This window comes from Periplaneta americana, chromosome 11 (assembly GCF_040183065.1).
Source record: "Periplaneta americana isolate PAMFEO1 chromosome 11, P.americana_PAMFEO1_priV1, whole genome shotgun sequence".
Taxonomy (NCBI): Eukaryota; Metazoa; Arthropoda; class Insecta; order Blattodea; family Blattidae; genus Periplaneta; species Periplaneta americana.
The window spans coordinates 37,410,965-37,432,964 of NC_091127.1; the positions used below are offsets into that span (position 1 = coordinate 37,410,965).

The 22,000-nt window shown below is 35.5% G+C and overlaps 2 protein-coding genes across 6 annotated transcripts in view; both read left to right on the plus strand.

The window, feature by feature from the left end:
• LOC138708945 (pickpocket protein 28-like) overlaps nt 1-1,463 on the plus strand; it is a 93,498-nt gene extending 92,035 nt beyond the window's left edge. For 2 of the 4 annotated variants that reach the window (XM_069839331.1, XM_069839328.1), the window contains exon 11: nt 1,169-1,462. In XM_069839331.1, the coding sequence (XP_069695432.1) occupies nt 1,169-1,344 (176 nt within the window). In that variant the 3' untranslated portion in view covers nt 1,345-1,462. Of the gene's footprint in view, nt 1-1,168 lie in introns of all 4 variants that reach the window. The other 2 variants (XM_069839329.1, XM_069839332.1) reach the window with 2 other exon arrangements.
• Nucleotides 1,464-5,005: 3,542 nt separating this feature from the next.
• The window catches only part of LOC138708943 (pickpocket protein 28-like), a 31,190-nt gene continuing 14,195 nt past the window's right edge, over nt 5,006-22,000 (plus strand). Inside the window, exons 1-6 of one of the 2 annotated variants that reach the window (XM_069839326.1) lie at nt 5,006-5,236; nt 7,205-7,424; nt 14,639-14,869; nt 15,174-15,285; nt 16,811-16,962; nt 20,634-20,835. In XM_069839326.1, coding sequence (XP_069695427.1) covers nt 7,231-7,424; nt 14,639-14,869; nt 15,174-15,285; nt 16,811-16,962; nt 20,634-20,835 — 891 coding nt within the window. In that variant the 5' untranslated portion in view covers nt 5,006-5,236; nt 7,205-7,230. The remainder of the gene's footprint in view (nt 5,237-7,204; nt 7,425-14,638; nt 14,870-15,173; nt 15,286-16,810; nt 16,963-20,633; nt 20,836-22,000) is intronic. The other variant, XM_069839325.1, reaches the window with a different exon arrangement.

Genomic DNA, 22,000 nt, shown 5'->3' on the forward strand with positions numbered 1-22,000 from the left:
CATTAACACTGGTTTATGAATACGAAAAACGCTGATCATCCACCGGAAACCCGCGCTAAAAATGTCTATGAATACGGCCCATAATCTTTTCGTACTTTGATTTTTATTGTCATTGTAAATTTAATATTAAATGTAATTGCAATTTTAATTGTATTCTTCATATTGTAGGCTAACTTACAAGCAAACATTCTGATGGGAGCAGATAAGAAAGTTAAATTTTTTTCTTCCATCATGTTAATGATGTCAAAAGAAGTTCTTATACAAATTTTCAGTCGACCTGGTTGGCAAGTTGGTATAGCGCTGGCCTTCTATGCCCAAGGTTGCGGGTTCGATCCCGGGCCAGGTCGATGGCATTTAAGTGTGCTTAAATGCGACAGGCTCATGTCAGTAGATTTACTGGCATTTAAAGAACTCCTACGGGACAAAATTCCGGCACATCCGGCGACGCTGATATAACCTCTGCAGTTGCAAGCGTCGTTAAATAAAACATAACCTTTAACCTTTATACAAATTTTGGCCACTCGATCGCAATTACGAGGCCGTCCAGAAAGTGATTTTCCCTCGGGCCGTTCATAGAAAAAAACACAATATTTATTGAAACAGATACAACAATTGTTGCACTATTTGTCAATATATCCCCCACTGGAATTGAGAAATTTGCCATACCATGGGATCAATTTTTGTGTCGAAGTCATCCGCCTCAGATCGGAACCAGCGTTTGACTGCGTCTGCACCTCTCTCTGTCGATCCCATGATATGAGAAATGTCTCAATTCCGATGGAAAATATATTGAAAAATAGCTGAAAAAATTGCTGTGTCTGTTCCAATAAATTTGTCCAATGAAATTGTGTTTTTTTCCTGTTAACGGCCACTGGCGAACTTATTTTTTTACGGCCCTCGTAATTGCGATCGAGTGGCCAAAATTTGTATAAATACTTCTTTTGACATTGGAAGAAAAAAATTCAACTTTTTTATCTGCCCTTTTGCTTGTTAGTTGTAATTCCTTGGTACAGGGGAAGAGAAGGCCTGATGGCCTTATCTCTACCAGGTTAAATAAATAAATACTAAATACATCTCAAACGTGTGTCGCATCTCTAGAATCAAAACCTCCAGAACTGGAATAATTTTATTGTTGATTTGTTTTCTCACTGATATCTTGTTTTTGCAGCCAACTGCGGAGGACTTCTTGGCCTCTTCTTGGGCTTCAGCATCCTGAGCCTCGTGGAGCTTGTCTACTTCTTCACCCTGAGGCTCTGTTGCAACATTCGAAGAGCTAAGTTGAGGCTTGCCAAGAGGATGAAAGAAATAGAAACCTCAAGGAAGATACACGAGATTTTATTTTAGAAACGTGTAAGCTTTGTAATAATTATTGTGCCATAGAATATTACTAATAAGGACACGATAGTTGTATGAATTGAATAAAGCCAAAATAAATCACAATAACACAAACTTTTTTTTGGTCGAATGCTTAAGCACTTGGCAATAAAGTCATTCGCCGTCTTGTACTCAAGTATTTTTTTCTACGATGCCATGCAGCTTTTTTATGCCTTCCACATTCATCTCTACATTTGCATCACACAATACACAGCCGGATGTATGGGAAATTCTTATCCTATGCATGTGGCTTCCCAAACAATCATGATCTCTTATCAACCTGAACGTCGCAACAACATATTTACGTGGTCCTTGAGGGATTATCTCGGGGTTAGTCAATAAAATTTCCCAGGTCTTCGTTTTTTACTCCTCCGAAGTGTGTTGTTTTTAGGCAGATCTGAATTTACTTTTGATTATGCAAATCTAGTCTTTCAGGTAAAGCTTCCTGTAAAGCTTCCTGCTTGAGCTTTACCTGAAAGACTAGATTTGCATAATATATACGTCACTGTGTACGTTAACAGAAAACCAGAATTCGAAGTCACACAGAGATTGTGTGCACTCGTTGTGGGTCTCTGGCGTTTCGTCAGCCCACGCGAGTTGTGTGGATATAAAGGGAAAAGTTGAGACGGTGTCGGGTGGAGTTCCCGGGTAGCTCAGTTGGCAGAGCGCCGGTACGTTCAACCAGAGGTCTCGGGATCGATACCCGGCCCCTGAACAATTTTTCCCTTGAAATTATTACTTTTGATTAGTTGTTTTGCAGAATAAAATGGAAGTCAGTTATTAGATGGTTGTTAAATTTCAGTGCTCTTTCTAGCCAAAAAGTCTATTCTTTCATTTCTCTTTATATCACAATGAGACGAAGTTTACTGTAAACTAATCGACATAAATTAACTCAGTATCTAACGCATCAATAATCTCATATTCAGGATATTCACGCGTAACGCGTAGTCAGAAATACAAAATGAACCGAAAGTAATGTAATTAATTCTGGTGGATGATTCCTTCAGTAAAGAGCAAAAAGACGTTGAATACCATGTTGCTATGTTTTGAATAGTTTTCCAGAAAAACGTGCATTTTAAAATACGTGAATTATGAGAACGTGCAACGCTGCAACGAACAGGGAGTACATATTAAGTTGTGTTGCTCTGAACAACCCCATCATCTGGCTTGTTTCTTTAAACAGGTTATTTTACGACGCTTTATCAACATCTTAAGTTATTTAGAGTCTAAATGAGATGAAGGTTATAATGCCGTCGAAATGAGTCCGGGATCCAGCACCGAAAGTAACCCAGCATTTGCTCATATTGGGTTGAGGGAAAATCCCGGAAGGAACCTCAACCAGGTAACTTGCCCCGACCGGAAATCGGACCCGGGCCACCTGCTTGCGCGGCCAGCTGCGCTAACCATTACTCCACAACTGTGGACTCTGACTTGTTGAAGGTCAGTGCCATGTACACTATTTTAAACTCTTCGATTTAATTTTAATTAGATATTCAGTGAACACAGCAATAAGAAAGGATTATTTTACCTTATACAAATTTAATTAATGATTTAAAAATCTCTGTTTCCCGTATTACGAGCATTTCCTTCAGGCAATTAGAGATAGTTTCCTTCCACTTTAAATCAAATTTCTCGAGATATATTTAAAGAAGTTCTGTGTGTTATGTTTAATTTCTCTTTGCCTCGCCATTACTTGCATGCGCGAGCTGTATCTCTCCAGGCAATAACTTTACAGCGTTGTCACAATGCATCTCGTTTGAAAACTCCTTTGCACAACCAAAACGTACATTTCTTCAGATCAAATTTATGCACATTTAAAGGACAAAACTGAAATTCTTTCAATCATCTATTATCATAATACAATGGTTTCTTAAATTAACTGAGTATATTCGGAATTAATTCAATATCTGGCCCAAATTATATTATGAAATGTTTCTTGTAAAATATGTTTTTTCTCGAGAAAAGCAAAAACGAGCAAATAACTGTAATAATATTTTTTTTCCAATATCTCGAAGAATAACTCGAAATTAATGGCATTACTTACGGTTCATCTTGTATATTAAACGTTTTTACAGAAAATGTATCTCTATTTGCCTCACATTTTAGTAACGGTTAAGATTAAGATAAATCTGCAGATACCATCACTTGCGAACATTAGATTTTTATCACAATGGGCACAAAAAGTACTAATGCAATATAATGACTGCCTAATATACTGTGTTAGTGATTAAAGAGAATGATTTATAGAGTGCTATTCATAGACATTTAGATAGCCCGCGCTACGAGCTTGCTAAACTAGCCCGGCTATCGGCTGGTTACTTGTACAGGATTCATATCATATCATATCATATCATATCATATCATATCATATCATATCATATATCATATCATATCATATAATATATCATATCATATATCATATATATCATATCATATAATATATCATATCATATATCATATATATCATATCATACCATATATCATATATCATATATATCATATCATATCATATCATATCATATCATATCATATCATATCATATCATATCATATCATATCATATCATATCATATCATATATCATATCATATCATATCATATATCATATATATCATATTATATATCACATATATCATATCATATATCATATATATCATATCATATCTCATATCATATATCATATCATATCATATCATATATCATATATCATATCATATCTCATATCATATCATATATCATATCATATATCATATCATATATCATATCATATATCATATCTCATATCATATCATATCATATCATATATCATATCATATCATATCATATCATATCATATCATATCATATCATATCGCTAACACTGGTTTATGAATACGAAAAACGTTAGTTTGCTGATCGTCCACCAGACGCCCGCGCTAAGGATGTCAATGAATACGGCCCTACGTATCTAGAAATAAGCCACCGGCGTGGCTCAGTCGGTGAAGACGCTTGTCTGCCGCTCTGAAGTTGCGTTCGGGCGCGGGTTCGATCTCCGCTTGGGTTGATTATCTAGTTGGGTTTTTCCGAGGTTTTCCCCAACCGTAAGGTGAATGCCAGGTAATCTATGGCGAATTCTCGGCCTCATCTCGCCAAATATCATTTCGCTATCACCAATCTCATCGACGCTAAATAACCTAGTAGTTGATACAGCGTCGTTACATAACCAAAAAATCTAGAAATAAGTAACTGATTGTACAAATATCAAGAGAAAAAAACAGTAACAATTTCGAAACATTTGCAATAACTTATTATAGTACCTCGTTTACTGCATTGCACTCTACGCAGTAAGAAAATAGGAATGCATTTACAATGTTACTTGAAGTAATGATTTCGAAAGTTTTTCTTGTAAGCGAAATAAACAAAGTATGCAAGTACAAGTCAGTTAACTGGACTCACTTGTTATTCGACAAACCAGTTCAATGTAAAAGTTGTCTACTACTATAAAATAAAACATAAAACACAATAAAATAAAAAGGAAATAAAAACGTTCCACCCTTTTATTTGTAATACTTAGTCATTAAAACCATCTCTAAAACATTTTGTACAACAGAGGATGTGTCTGGAGAGTTATTTATTATTCTCGATCTGTTAGCATGATACGGGAGAAGCATACAACCCTGTAACAAGAACTACAACTGTCCACACCAGACACGAAGTCTGAATCTTTTTTTTCAGATGTGATATACTTCGTCCCTAATGAACTTCTTTCGATTAAAAGATTAACTAAATTAGCCTTTACACTGTCCCACTAGTTTAATTTATGTAATTAGTCACGACGAACATGTCACTGCATACAGTCTTCGTGCAACTTTGGCGTGATCCACAGGTAAGTCCAAATTATTACATGATGTTACGATGTTTAAATTATCAACCACGAATTGAAATTTAGTGTTGCTAGTTTCCAAATATATGACTTTCCGTGTTGTAACTTTTATTCTGATATCAATGTAGGCATTTCATTTTTGTACATTTGTATTTTTAGATTTTCTTAATCATTGGTTCTATTGTCAGAAGTTCTAAAATATCCCAATTTATAATAATAATAATAATAATAATAATAATAATAATAATAATAATAATAATAATAATAATAATAATAATAATAATGGTTTATTTTAACTGGCAGAGTCAAGGCCATTCAGCCTTCTCTTCCGCTCAACCAGTATGATAGAAAATTACTACAATGGTTTCTAGTCCAAATCATTATGTACAGTAGTGGCAAAAAAAAACAGGACCGACCCTTGTAGCTGATTTCAGAGCCTTGTTCACTCCAGAGCACGATAGACTGGTAACTAAGACTTTCATGGTTAGAATCCTGCCTGGGAAGGAAACTTTTTTTTGTTCCTTATTCAAATTTATTCCCAATGCTTTTCGATTGCAGGTAAAATTCATGTTCTGGGAATAATAAGTTAATTAAGTAGTAAAATATCGCTGCAATCGAAAAGTATTGGGAATAAATTTGAATAAGGAACAAAAAAAGTTTCCTTCCCGGGCAGGATTCGAACCACTAAAGTCTTAGTTACCAGTCTATTGTGCTCTGGAGTGAACAAGGCTCTGAAATCAGCTGCAAGGGTCGGTCCGGTTTTTTTTTTTTTTTTTTTGCTACTACTGTACATAGAATCTATTTGTCATCACTAGAGCTAGGAAGCTGGTACCAAAACTGTTAAGTTGTGTGAGCGTGGACTATATCTCTATCGAATGAAAAGTAATAGAACGTCTCTCCGTGTCAGTGAAGCAAAACGACTAACATGTACAGCCGGGTGGTAACCAAACTTGTGCTCCAATCATCCACAGCCTTAGAACAAGAAAATAATATAAAAAACATTAATTTTCCATTATAAAGTTCGTAAATCCCAATCTAAATTAATTCATCCATATATATAACATACGAAATATACAAGCCTCATTATAACAAATAACATTGAACGTTTCATTTTATGAAAAGAAATACTCCTTTTAGGGTCAGAAAAAAATATATATTTGTACTCTGAAAATATTCGTTCTGCGTCACAAGATGTTACTGCAGAAAATCTGAAATATGATACAGTATTTATTACTATCATCAGGTGAAAAACTACTTCGTAAATCTAATAGTGTATCTCGTATATGGCACATAATATTAAACCCATAACTGTTTTCAAGAAAATGTTTCATTTCTATTGTAATGGCAGCTAGGAAGTTCGTATCGTAATTCCGATATTTAACTTGGACTGTAACGCAACTGAAAACATAGCAGCACGAGACGTCAACATTTAACGAAGAATAATCGGGGAAAAAATAAACGTGTTACACATTCCTGTTTGCATAATTATTTAATACAGATGAATTTACTTTTTTAGAACATGCATAATATTCACATTACGTAAATAATACAATAATAACAGAATAATTCACTTTGTTCAGAACCTAAAATATTAATATAAATTAACAATATTCTTCAAACTATTCACGACTCTACACAGCTCCACAGAATGATAGTATGCGTTGTTTATGTGAACATACTGTGTATCATCTGTAGCGAACGGCAGCAGGGCGAGGAGCGGGTGACATCTATACTCCTCGCTGTACGCTGTTTTGGTACGAACTTCCTAGCTCTGGTCATTACTGACGATAGACCCAAAACTTAACAGCAGGAAAAGTAAATGCCTGTAAGCAAGACCTGAAGATATAAAAAAATAATTTGCTCTTTTTTATTTTTAGCAGATTATTAACAATACACATGTAAATGACTAGCTTACGTATTCCGTCATTTTATTTCAATATTCGTAAATCAATGTGTTTGTTTCTCCGAAAGGTATTCCGAATATATCATCTGTACTAATGTACAAGGAAACCCAAGGACAAACGAAATTAAGAATGAATGAATTCAACACGGAAAACGCAGATGTCAATAAATTGCGCAAGCGCAATACGTTTACACAGCTAATGAGAGACAATTCGATGGAATTCTGTCGTTCTACAACTCTGCATGGACTTCAATATGTGGGAGAAAAACACCGATCGTTTTTAGAAAGGTAAGACTATTCCATTGCATTCGTATTTAAGAATATAATAAACGAAATTGAACAAATAATTCAGAAGGCGAATTTTTTTTTGGGTGTAACCAGGGATAAACGGACTCTAATGAATACAAGTATATAATTTCATATTTGAAGTTATTGTAGCATTATCACCATTAAATCGAGAAAAATTCGTTCTGGCACCGGGAATCGAACCCGGGATCTCTCAGCTCTGCTCGCCGGTGCCGGAACGAATTTTTCTCGATTTAATGGTGATAATACACATTGACTACTTCATAGTAGTCGTGTGAATATTCAATGAGGATGGCGAGACCTCATATAATGAATATTTGATGTATTACTGTAGCATGTTTTATTTACTTATTTACTTAATTACTTAATCACTTAATCACTTACTTAATTACTTATTTATTTATTTATTTATTTATTTATTTATTTATTTATTTATTTATTTATCCATGACTAGTATCTAAACACTGGTATTTTTTTTCACCGTTCTTAGCAACCTAAGCAACGGCTTTATTCACAGTGCTGAATTCAAATATTTTAATCAATCCGTCCTTAACCAACACATTAGCAACAATAAAATCCATACACTCATGTATTTATAACTTCTTCACAAACAACATTACAAGTATACAGGCATTACAAAGAAGAAGCCTACAATTTATAATTAAATTCAGATTCCAGTAACTAAATCAAGATACCAGTAATGTACAAAATATTGTATAGCACACCAGAGAAATCATCACCCTTGTCTTCGTCTCGGGTGCTAAACTTTCACTCGCGGATAAAATCTAATTTTACTCCCTTATGCTATAAATTACTATTCTTCTTTTATTTCTTGTATGTATGTATGTATGTATGTATGTATGTATGTATGTATGTATGTATGTATGTATGTATGTATGTATGTATGTATGTATGTATGTATGTATTGTGACAGCGACGTGAGATTCGAACTCACGACCAGCAGAAGGAAGTGCAAGGTCGGCCGGCGCGGAGGTTGCGCGCGCATCTCCTTCCTGTGGCATGTGCTGTGGCTTAGGGAGTAGAGTGGAGTGGGGAAAGAGCGACTGCGGCAAAGAGGAGAGATCTCCGGATGATTCGAGAGTGGAATCTTTCGCGAACTCTCCAGAAACTATAGTTTGGTTATAAAAGAGAAGACGCAAGTGAACGTCAGTCAGTCAGTCAGTCAGTAAGGCAGTGTTGTTAAAGTCAGTGGAGAGCAAGCCAGACAGTCTTGTGTAGCAGTGAAGCCAGCTTCGAGACCAGAGCGCGACTTGAGTTGTGTCCGTAACTGTGGAGCCTGAAGCCCGGAGTTCGAGTGCAGTGGACCGCAGCTGGGGAGACCTGAGTTCGAAGTGCAGCGGATCGTCTCTGAAGGTCTGGGGTTCGAGATTCTGTGAACGCGAGTGACTGAGCTAGAAGAACTAGCCAAGACAAACGAGCTGTGAACTGAGAACTGACAGTTCTGTGTTGTAAATAGTGCTTTGTGAATATTAGTTAAGATTAACAGTTCATTGTTCGTAATAGTCCAAGTAAATTGTCATTGTCGTTTGTGGAGTGCAATAACAAACGCTGTGTTGCTGTGCGGAGAGCAAATCCCATTGTTGACGGGAGTGAAATTAAATTGTAGAAAGTGAAGAGTTATTGTTGAGATAATAAAATTTCATTGTTGTTCAGTATAAAAATTTACAGTATGTATGTATGTATGTATGTATGTATGTATGTATGTATGTATGTATGTATGTATGTATCAGGGGCGGACGCAGGAATTTTTTTCGGGGAGGGATTTGAGGAGATAGTAAAATGGAGTAATGAGAAATAAGTTCATATACTCACAATTTGTTTCTGAGTCACAAACATTTACAAGTTGGCCTGAGTAGCGTAGTCGGTATAGCCTTCTGTGCTCGAAGTTGCGGATTCTACCCCAACCCAGCTCGATGGCATTTAAGTGTGTTTAAATGCGACAGGCCTCAATATCAGTCGATTTACTGGCATGTAAAAGAAGTCCTGAGGGAAAAATTCCGGCACACCGGCGACGCTGATATAACCTCGGCAATTGCGAGCGTCGTTAAATAAACCATAATTTTTTAATTTTAACATTTACAATGACTGCATTACAAAAACAATGACAGAATGACATTTACAGAAGAAGGCGACGAGGCTTCTTAGACATTTCATCCAGTACTTCATGAGCTTTTACTGCTACATTTTTATGTATACACATCAAGGCCAGTCCATTTAATCTATCTGCTCCCATCGTGCTCCTCAAGTAAGTCTTCAAATACCGCAATGTTGAGAACGACCGTTCTGGTGTTGCTGTAGTTACAGGCAACGTGCAGAAAAGTTTCAGCGCCTTGCGAGTGCAGGGAAAAATAATTTCATTGCGCCTGTTCAAAGATTATATAAAATCAGTAGGTATTAGGTGAAGATTTTTCTGATCAAGGAAATTTCTTCTTAATATCTTCAATTCATTGAAGAAAGACTCTGGTGATGCATCAACATCATTGGGCCACTGATTTACTACAGCCTCAACAGCAGTTTCTAAATCTTCATCTGATGCTCGCACTATGTTTTTAGGCAGAAAAGTTTGTATGGACTTTAGGATTCCCTTATGATTTAAAAACCTGTCCTTGAGCTGACTAATGAAATAGTCTAATAAGAGAAGGAAAATTAAAGACCTAAAGTACTCTTCATGACTCTCTGTTTTGAAGTAAGAACGATGTGTTTGTCTTCCTGCAGTTCTTGGAATTTAACATTTTAGCAAAGAGAATTTACGTGGAAAACTCTCTAATTCCTATGTACATTCACGAATTAAAATTAATATTATTTTTGTTTCTTGTTTCGTATTTTTCTTAAAATTTCGGGAGGGGATATATCCCCTTAATCCCACCCCTTGCATCCGCCCCTGGTATGTATGTATGTATGTATGTATGTATGTATGTATGTATGTATGTATGTATGTATGTATGTATGTATGTATGTATGTATGTATGTGTAACGATCTATCCACTAACATATGTATCTACAAAGACATCCACCCACTATTGGTAGGTAATTCTCATCAAATTCCTGTATACAGTGAGGCACAAGAAGAAATGTTACATTGGACATTAATGGAGTTTATTGTAATATTTTAGTTTAAGAGAACAATAAAATACTAGTAGGCCTATATACTATGTTTGGAAGCGCGCGATTAAGGGGTAACGCTACAAAGCCGGATATTTTCAGATGTGTTGGATTTTTGTTCGTCGTCAGAATCAATGGTATAGGATTCAGGTGGCAGTGCAATAGGGAGTTCATTGGAGAGGGGCACTGGACGAATAGCTGAAGGTATATTTGAATAATTCATAGTCGATCTTTTCTTCTTTGAAATAAACTTCACGGGTGATACAATGCAGAAATAAGAATCATTTACACGGACGGTTTGTTCTCTCTAAATCATGGGCAAAGCAAAGGGCATTGATCTCTTTTTTCCTCTTAGCCATTCACCGAGATTTACAGAACAACCATTGCAACAAATACGGAGGGCCCAGCTCTTATCTTGATCCCCTACATTGTATCCAAAATACATATAGTATGATTTCTTTATTAATGGAGTTATATTTCGCTTCTAGGTTGCGAAAGTCACTTTCCCACAAATATAACAAAAATTATCTGTAGTAATGTCACGAGAGGTCTGAGATCTGCTGATAAATCCACGAGCGAAGCGAGTGGATTTATCTGGGAAATCTCAGACCTCGAGTGACATTTATTAGGACTATTTCGTGAATAAAATAAAAATTTAAATAATATATCCCTCAAATTCGATCACAAAATGTTAATAATTGTTTATTAATGAATACTTAACCTATTCAGACATTGTGAAGTTGAAATACTCGTAGATGAATATCGATTACTGCAATAAAGAAATTCGACGTTATTATTCAGTAATGCCAATTGCGAAAAGCGAAATACAGGTTTAACAATGTTAATTACATGTACTGCACTTTTATCTTATTATTATAACAAAAATACATTTTCATTATCAGCTGAAATCATAATTTAATTTAACAGTAACAGTGGGGACAGCTATATACCAATGCTTACGTATTCACAGCGAGACATGTTGCTACACAGTGAAGCCATCTCTGTATAGATAGGCCTAATTAAAACACGAATTTTATTACGCCATACGGAAGGCAGTTTGATGAAAAGACCTTATTATTACTATGCAAGGTAATTGGGTTTGATATGCGATGATGTTACATAAATTTGAACATCTGAATTTCTATTAAATGTTTCATTTCATTCACAAGATACAATTTTATAGGCTACTTATAGGTTATGTTACCTGTGGCACCAGTACCTATGTCAGCTGTGTCTTATTTCTACCGTTAAAATCAGTGCTACACGAAAGCATTTTTTATAGCTCGACAAACGCATTCTCGCTGTAGTGTGTAACGGAACTAAAGCTGCATCTACACTGCAGGCAGTGATCTACACAATTCAATATTCCAATCTCGTATGCGTGCAATCTGGGAAGAATATTGAAAGAATGAAGTTTAAAAGGTACGTTCAATTAAGATGCATGAAGATTGCGCCGTTTTGAACGTGGTCTTCACTGCGTAAATATATTAATTAATATTAAATATCAATCTTGTATTCATTGCTTTAAAGTTGAAAGAAAAGTTTAACCGTGTAGTTGCATCTTAATGCATTCATGATCATCAATTTACGGGGAAACAGTTGGCGACAAGGACTAAACAAAAGAACGACCATGCGATAAATTGATAGCGATAAATCTAGCTGCAAAAATTATCGCAAAGTCTGACTGTGATTGGTTGGAATTCAAAATTTCATTACACTTCATTGGTCGAAAATGGAATGACGTCATACAAACGAAATAGTCTATAGTAATGTCACGAGAGGTCTGAGAACTGCCGATAAATCCACGAGCGAAGCGAGTGGATTTATCTGGGAAATCTCAGACCTCGAGTGACATTTATTAGGACTATTTCGTGAATAAAATAAAAATTTAAATAATATATCCCTAAAATTCGACCACAAAATGTTAATAATTGTATATTAACGAATACTTAACCTATTCAGACATTGTGAAGTTGAAATACTCGTAGATGAATATCGATTACTGCAATAAGGAAATTCGATGTTATTATTCAGTAATGCCAATTGCGAAAATCGAAATACAAGTTTAACAATGTTAATTACATGTACTGCACTTTTCTCTTATTATTATAACAAATACATTTTCATTATCTGCTGAAATCATAATTTAATTTAACAGTAACAGTGGGGACAGCTATACACCAATGCTTATGTATTCACAGCGAGACATGTTGCTACACAGTGAAGCCATCTCTGTATAGATAGGCCTAATTAAAACACGAATTTTACTACGCCATACGAAAGGCAGTTTGATCAAAGACACTATTACTATGCAAGGTCTTTGAGTCTGATATGCGATTATGTTACATAAATTTGAACGTCTATTAATTGTTTAATTTCAATACAAATGTTATAGGCTACAATTTCATAGGTTATATTACCTGTGGAAGCAGGACCAATGTCAGCTGTGCCTTGTTTCGACCGTTACTTACAATGAGTGTTACACGAAAGCATTTTTTATAGCTCGACAAACGCATTCTCGCTGTAGTGTGTAACGGAACTAAAGCTGCATCTACACAGTTCAATATTCCAATCGCGTATGCGTGCAATCTGGGAAGAATATTGAAAGAATGAAGTTTAAAAGGTACGTTCAATTAAGATGCATAAAGATTTTGTGTCTACATGGTGCGCCGTTTTGAACGTGGTCTTCATTAATATTAAATATAAATCTTGCATTCATTGCTTTAAAGTTGAAAGAAAAGTTTAACCGTGTAGTTGCATCTTAATGTATTCATGATCATCAATTTACGGGAAAACAGTTGGCGACAACGACTAAACAAAAGAACGATCATGCGATAAATTGATAGCGATAATTCCAGCTGCAGAAATTATCGTAAAGTCTGATTGTGATTGGTTGGAATTCAAAATTTCATTACACTTCATTGGTCGAAAATGGAATGACGTCATATAAACGAAATAGTCAATATTATTTATTAACTTACGCGGCATATTAATTTCTATCAAATATTTATCACTATGCAGAATTAAAAATGAGTCTGCTGGCAGAAGAGACTTACAGCATATGTGCTTAAGCACAGCACTAATTATGTTTATGCTCGACCATGCCGAAATGTAGTAATTATACACCTGGTAGCAGCCCTTTAATGCACCTCATTAAAGTACACCTATACATTAAAGTTCAGGTTTTCCACCAATCAGAAAGCAATATGAAAGCGCAAGTATCGATTATTCTCGGATATGCAATCGAAAGACAACTAGCGAAACGTCACGGAGGCTGGAAATCCGATACTGTCGCAGAAGGTTATGTTCTGTTACTATAATAATTAGCGTTAATTGTAAATAATATTCAAATAAATTCAATTTGTCATCTCGTTTTTCAATGTCTAAGTCAAATTCCAGGTTATACCAATATTAATGTTCATTTTACTCTCTAGATTATATCAAGGTCAATGACATTTGTTCCTCGGAAAAAAACAATAGTTTCGCGTCTGCGCACATCTCACAATTTACGAGATATTGCACAAGGTCACTTCCGCTCCCCAGTCCGATAAGAATAATATGAATAATTTCAAGTTACAAATATGGTCGAGCATAAAAAGTCGTATGAAACTTGCCTATAATAGTAATTAAGACGCTCGTATAAAAATTACGAAACTCGCTTGCGCTCGTTTCATAAACATACTCGCGTCTTAATTACTACCATTATAGGCTCATTGCATAATGTACTATTATGAATTTGCTTCAAAAGAAAGAAGAAAACCGTTCTTCATTCAGCAAAGTGTTATATTTAACTAAACCAACAATATTTCACAACCAAACAACCCTTCAGGATCATAAATCTGCCTCCACATCTCCTGTGTAAGGGGTTCGCTGTAATCTTTACTGAGAAACCGCTGACGCTCTTTCTGAAATAAGTAATTCCAGACATAGCTATACATTGAAAACCAGATCACTGCGTCCATTTATACTGTCATATTCGTCACTAGCGCTATAAAATTAGTCAGAAATCGCTTATTTTGTTTCCGCAACTTTTTGGTTGCTGTCCATATTAGTCCATTGTTTTGTCATTTCAGGTTATTCTGGCTGACGACGTTCTTGATATCCACTGGAGTGGTGATTTATTACATAATCAGAGTGTGGATTAAATGGCATAACCATCCAGTGCTCGTATCTTTCGCAGAGGTTGCTACTCCCATATGGCACATTCCCTTTCCAGCTATTACGATTTGTTCTCAGATAAAAGTAAGGCAATCAGTATTCAACTACACGAAGGCAGTCCTCAAGGATAATCTTACTGACGAAGAGTAAGAACTTTCTTTTCAGAATAGTTTATTCATATATTCACCATTTGTTATTTTCAGTTATAGGTTAATGCAACAACAACAAAAAGTAGTGAAATTGATAAGAGAAATCTATGTATTCTAAAGTTACCCGTCATGCAGTAATTTTTCTTTGGAATTCTGTGGTTTTGACACATTTCTCTTTTAGATTTTTAGATTTAGATGATTCGGGACATTTAGTAAAACAAAAAATTATAGATCGTCTCAATTTTTAGTTTACATTATGTGTACTTAAATAAGTATGTAACATAATATAATTTTCTTTCAGAACTGAAAAAATGGAATATGCACAATTGTTCTGCAACAACGATTATTTTATAACAGCTGTAAGTTCAAACGTTGCTACTACTGATAACAAAGCTGTTGAATTTATTGAACAGGTAAGTCGAAATTGAATATTACATTAGTACGGAAAATTCTTTCTTATTGTTAGCAAAAAAATTATGCACTTGACGGCATAAAAGCAGAAAGCAAATTTCTACCTAAGACACCACCGACTGCATTACACCATTTAATAGATTGAGGTCTTTTCTAAAACGGCAATACAGTTGTACACATAAGATGGAAGTAGCCACTCGTGGCTACTTCCGTCATTGACTTCTAGCAGAATGTGGTGCCCACAAGTGGCGTGGTAACACGTTAAAGTACGGAGTGTCCAACATGCCCGACTGTCCAACAGACCCTAGTTTACCCTATAGGTCTTTGAAATCGATCGCCTTCGTCGGGGTTTGTTTCAAAGAATCTCGGATGTAGGGGCTAGAATAACAGCCCCTAGGGCTAGATCATCAAGGATACATTCCCTTATTCATAAATAAATAATTGCTATTAGATAATGACCAGGAAACAAAGAGCTTTAGATCAATCTGTGAGAGACACATCCAGAAATGATGCTGCAGATGGAGTCTCCACCTCCCAATGTATTGTTGACATTGTAGGGGACTATATTTCAAATACGTAATGCCAAAAGTAATCTAAATAAATTTAGAGTGATATAGTAACAATGTTGCCATTATTTTTTCGAATTAGTTGTAATTATTAATATTAATAATAATACTTTGGAAATGGGACTTCCCAGATGAATATATCGTCATTGTTCCTGCAATAACTCATATGTGCAGAATATAAAATTTTTCAGTAGGAAGAGAAAACGCATTTATTCATCCTATGGCAGCCGTACATAGGAGATTGTGAATTCTTGCATTTTCGAAACAAAGAAATATAATTACATACAGGAGATTTTATTATTTGCTGTATCACTATTTAAGTTATTTAATAGAGCAAAAATTTGAAAATCGATAAATATGTCACATAGAAGTTATTGCAGGAACAACGACGATATATGACATATAAATTGATCGTCCAGTTCAAAAGTGCGACAACTAAAAAATTGCCATTTTTTAGTTATTTATACTACTGAAAGCCCCTTTCGGAGCTCTTTCCGATTCAGTATTGAGGTAAGTCATACTTACAACCACAAAGAAAAAAAAACTAAATAAACTGCTTTAGAAGTAATTATAACTATGGACTTTACTAATTCATTATTAGTACATTTCGAAATGTATTAATAATGAACTGGAAGATTGTGGTAAGCTCGTCCTGAATACTGACTCATTTCTAATTGTCGTGGTTATGAACCAGAACTCTGTTCCTTTCTAAGTGATTTATTTGAAACGTTCAACTGAAGATATCCCAAAACTTGTTTTTTTGAGTTGTCGCACTTTTGAACTAGACGATCGAAATACAGAAATAAATTTTTAATTGAAGGAATATTCTACTTTATACTAGCCAGAAAATTTTCACAATCACTTATTTTCTCGTAATTTGTCTTCATGTGAAATTATTAAATGACAAATTTTTATTTACACAGGTCATGTGTAGTAAGATTTATACATTTTCAATCCACAGGCGGCTCCAGGATTGTTTGACGTAATACCTTTCTGCAAATGGAGTGGCACTGAAGAAGAGTGCAGCAACATTTTCACACCGGTCTTGACTGACGACGGCCTATGCTACACGTTCAATATGCTCAGCTTCGAGCAAATGTTCAAGAATGGCACGTGAGTTTACAGGGAGAGCATTTCGAATATTTCACCAGAAAACTAATTTCGTCTACTAATTTTCTGTACTTGGAAATACTTGTTGGACCAAAAAAAAAAAAGATTTTGAATTCTGGCCATTTCAAAATTAATTGAACAGAATGCTACAGATTACAATATCTCTTATGATACAGATACAGCAAAATACAAGCTAAGTAGAGTAAAGTATGATGAAAAACAACAAAGTCACTTATGACTCGTATTACATTGAAGTATTGATATCACAAGGCCGCGGGATTGTCAGGAATCGGAAAGCAGCAGCTCGGCTGATTGGTCAATCTCACATGGTGCGGAGCGGCGCTGAAAGGCAGGAAGTCAATGACTTTAATGTTTTCCTCGTCCGTTCACGTTACCAGTAGCAACAGTTCTTTATACAAGGAGAAGGCTGACTTAATTCTTTCTTGCGTCGATCTTAAATAGTTCATAATGCTAAATAAAAAAGTCCAATTTTAACAATAACCTGCAGAATGAATTTTATTGAGAGAAACGGAAGACTGGCTAACTAAGTGGAGAATACAAGCGAGTGAAATCAATTCATGTTACTTTTGGAACCAGAACTGAAAACTGTCCTCCTGTAACACTTTAAAATGAAGAACTTGCCGAAGCAGACGATGTTAAATATTTATATCGCCGATTAACATGGTGTAAAGATATTGAAACTAAACGTAAAGAATTAAATCTTGAAACATCAAAAATCTATTGGTTATTGGGACCTAAGTCAAAACTGTCATTAGAAAATAAACTTCTTGTTTATAAAGTTGTCCTAAAACCAATCTGGACATACGGCATCCAACTGCGGGGAACTGCTAGCAACTCAAACATTGAAAAACTGCAAAGATATCAGTCTGAAACTTCACGTTCTATTGTCACTGCACCATGGTATGTCCGTAATGATGCCATTCATCGTGACCTAAACATTTCAACTGTGAAAGAAGAAATCTCTAAGTTCAGTAAAAAAATACCTGCACCGATTAAATCAACATCCCAATCATCATGCATTAAATTTGCTGGATAATAGTCAAACAATAAGAAGACTTAAAAGGACCAATGCTCTTGACCTTCCATTCATTTTTACTACAGCCATTTGAAACATTGTTATTTTTCTTGTGGAGTGTTGTCATAGGATAACATCTCCACTCATGTCATATGCTTTTATAATATTTATTTATTGTCTATTGTAGACAGATTGTAAATGTGGCAGGTGTTAAAAAAAATTGACGATGCCTTTCAGCTCCGGCCGATTCAATTAGAACATTGAAACATCATTCATTAAACAAAAATAATAAATTATAATCCATGGTATTAAATTAAATTAAAAGTTAACCTTTATCCGGGCAAACAGTGGCTCTCAGCACTGTGACTGTTATTTAATGTGTTTTTAAAAAATATAACTTCTTTGAAGCCAAACGAGCTTGTTCGTATTATCCAAGTATAAAATTAGACTTTTATTTTCTTATAATTTGAGCCAGGAGCAAAGAAGAAGGTATATAATTTTGTTGTAAGTAACATAACTAGACAATAAGTGTCATCATTGCAAGAAACATTTCTGAAGTATATGTCTGTGTCGAAACTGATTGCGCTGTTTGTATCCACAGTACTGGGTGTTCAGTTCAAAGTGTGTCATGGCTCGCTGTATGCCGTCACGTGGCTAGTCGATGAGGCTAGAGAATTCAATCTTCCTACACTTCCGCAGAGGTGTATTACTTATCTGCCAGAGAAGTTGCCTGGCAAGTACGGCGTTCATTCAGAAGAGTACTTACCGATACGTACGGTAACGCCAGTAGTGGCAGGAATGTGAACTGTTTCGAAACATGTACTGAGGTGAGCTTTTTCTTACTGTCGGGTTGTGGGGAGAGGGTTAAGACGATTACTTATGTATTTGTTGACATTAACTTCGACGGTCAACATGAACACGGAGCATTTGATTTGTATTGTGGAATGTTGCCATACGCAACCGATGATAACAAATACCCTGCGTACGACTTGCCCGAGCAAAACACAGTTCGAAAGAGGTTATGAGGTTATGGTAGCACACAGACCGTACAGACCGCCATCTGTTGCTACGACGTTCAAGTTATACCGTACACGTTCTCAAGTTCAGATTGAACGCCTTGATTAATAGGCAACTTCTCTGACACAAAAGCTGAAACTCGCTTCAAATCGCTGACTCATCAACAGTGACGTCATGACACACTTTGAAATGAACACCCAGTTGTTCCTCGCAGTCTGAACGCTGGTCGACGAAACCAGCTGGTCTCCCGCGTGTTGATCAAAAGCTCATGTGTCTGTAGTCGCCGGCAACTCGCTGCTTGCCGCGACCTTATATTAAGACATTTTATATTGGAATAAAATTATGTTGCGAAAATCTAACAATGATTAGCCTACGTTGATTCTTTTGCTGTATTTCAGCCAAGGACATTCGTGGCACTCGGAGCCTAGAGGAGCATGACAGGTACTCCCCACTTCTCGGTTATGGAGCGCTGAACGCAGTTTGTTTACTACTCCTGAACATCTGTAATACAGTGGTGTACACTGTACTGTACGATTGTAAGGGTTCTAAATGGACGTTTCTGGTAAAAGAAGGCTTCTAATATTCGAAACGAATGGGGAAAAAATGGTTATTTCATTATATTTACAGATGATAAAATGCATCGTGTGCACTGTAAAAAAAACAGTTAAAAAATATAAAATCATACAACTCACGAAACCACTATAAAACTCATGCATAATTATTGGTTTTGAAAGGCATGTATATTTTATAGACTAATTTCTCACGCAGTCTCTATTTACTGTGTTATGTTATGCTTAAATCTAATTAGAATATCGATCGCAGGCTTATGATTATTTCAGATGATGACAGGAAAACAAAATATATGGATCTAGTGAAAGATACTTTCTATGCCTCATCATAGAATGTCTTTATACTCATCTTCCTATACTGTAGAAATACCTCGCCTCTGGAATTCGTTACCTAATGACGTCAGGGACTGCCGGACTTTATTACAATTCAAAATTAAATTGGAAAATTTTGTCTTAGTTAATGTTTTCAGATATTGCTAGAAGTACTGATTTGTGTTTTTTTTTCTTTTTCTTTTTTAATCTAGATTAAAATTCCAAGTTTCTTGTTTATGTTCGTTAATTAGTTAGGATACAATTAATTATGATACTTAATCACTCATTTAAAGCTTGTGTGACTGCAACCTGTGTACATTTTTGTGTAGCTTTACTTTGTTTATAGTGTTTTTTCTCTCTCCCTTTATTTCTTGTGTAGCTTTATTTTGTGTATAGCGTATTTTTTTCTGTTTATTTCTATTATTGTATTTGTATTCCTGGTGTTGTGGAAGAGAAGGCCTGATGGCCTTAACTACACCAGAAAAAATAAATAAATAAATTTGTTAACAAATGCTTAAATTAAGACATCCGATATTTTGTCTTGAAAAAAAAAACTTGAATGTTTTTTTCCACTGTTAGATCTTCACGGTTAACAGATCCCGCCACTGCGAGGCCGAATCTATGAGAGATACACTCGGGCTCGTGAGGAGGGTGAGAGATCTTCATTCGCCCTCTATGTTTCCCCTCTTTTGCCCATGGCTGCTATATTTAATAGAATAATTAATTATACGATATTACAGGATTCAGAGACAGGGTAAGCAATCCAACAACACTCGTACTTCTGACTGGAACCTGGAAAGTGGCTACCATGACATAGACGCGAAAGATGCTTTTCCACGACGCTCCGTGGGGACTGGAATCCGAACAGGGCTGTTCCTCTTGTTATCGTCGGAAAATGAAGATGAGGATACAATGTGTTCCACTCCCATCGATGGAGTGAAGGTATATTATTATTATTATTATTATTATTATTATTATTATTATTATTATTAGGGTAGACCAGGGTAATTGTAAACACTTTTCACTGATTTCAAATATATTTCAACATTACACAACCCTCAGTAACGGTAAGCATGACAAAGAAACATTGTGTTATTTTTAGATCTATCTTTTCCCTGAAAATGGGTTTAAAATAATAAACTGATTGCTGATTTGAGAAATAAATGCATTTGACAACAGCGCTATTTAGCAACCAGAGCCACTTTAATGCTCTTTAAAAATCGCGAAACGAATGTATCAAGTGGGTGGTGATTAGGAAAACAAGTTAATGGTTTGCTGTTTTGTTGCTTTTTGTAGAAAGGAAACAGGCGGATTATATTTGTATATAGACTACAAGAAATTTAGCAAACAAAAAACGCGAGGAGGCTAAATTTTTCTGATAATGATATTGCCCTCTTATTAAACATCATAGAGGGCTTTATGCATATAATTGAAAATAAGAAGACGGATTGTGTTTGGGTGAAGCAGAAAGAGGAGGCCTGGAAGAAAATTGCTTCAGAATTTAATGAAGTTACATACATATAAGAGGTTGCAAGAACACCTCAGCGTCTGCATTGTATTTGTTTCAATTTTAGAAAGTAACAAAACATACGAATCCTTACTTAATCTGTATCTCCTCAAATTCTTTGTCATTACTAGACAGTGGATGCGGGATGACTTAAGGAAAAGTGAAGTTGTTTCGTATCAGAGTATATGGCACGTGCCGCGCCGTCCGTCTTTTGTGTATGTGATGAGTACAACAGCGTACAAAACGAAGGAACCCCGATCCGTTAACAGTAACATTGCAACGCAATGTGTGCAGTTGTGTTATCCTGCTCAAGTATTTACTACGTGTTGAATAGTGTTGTGCTGATCCATTCATAATGGCAAAACGTTCAATTCGCTCAGAGATACGAAATGCAATTGAGAAGTATGGGAGTGACATTTTATGCATTAACGAAGACAATATAGTGTGTAATGTATGTAAAATTGAAATAAAAACCAGAACAACTCAGGCTATAGAGAAACATTGCAACAGTACATCGCACAGGAAATTCTTTGAAATGAAAATTGAGGAACCGTCATCATCAACATCATCATCATCATCATCTAGTTGTGCGGGTCTAAC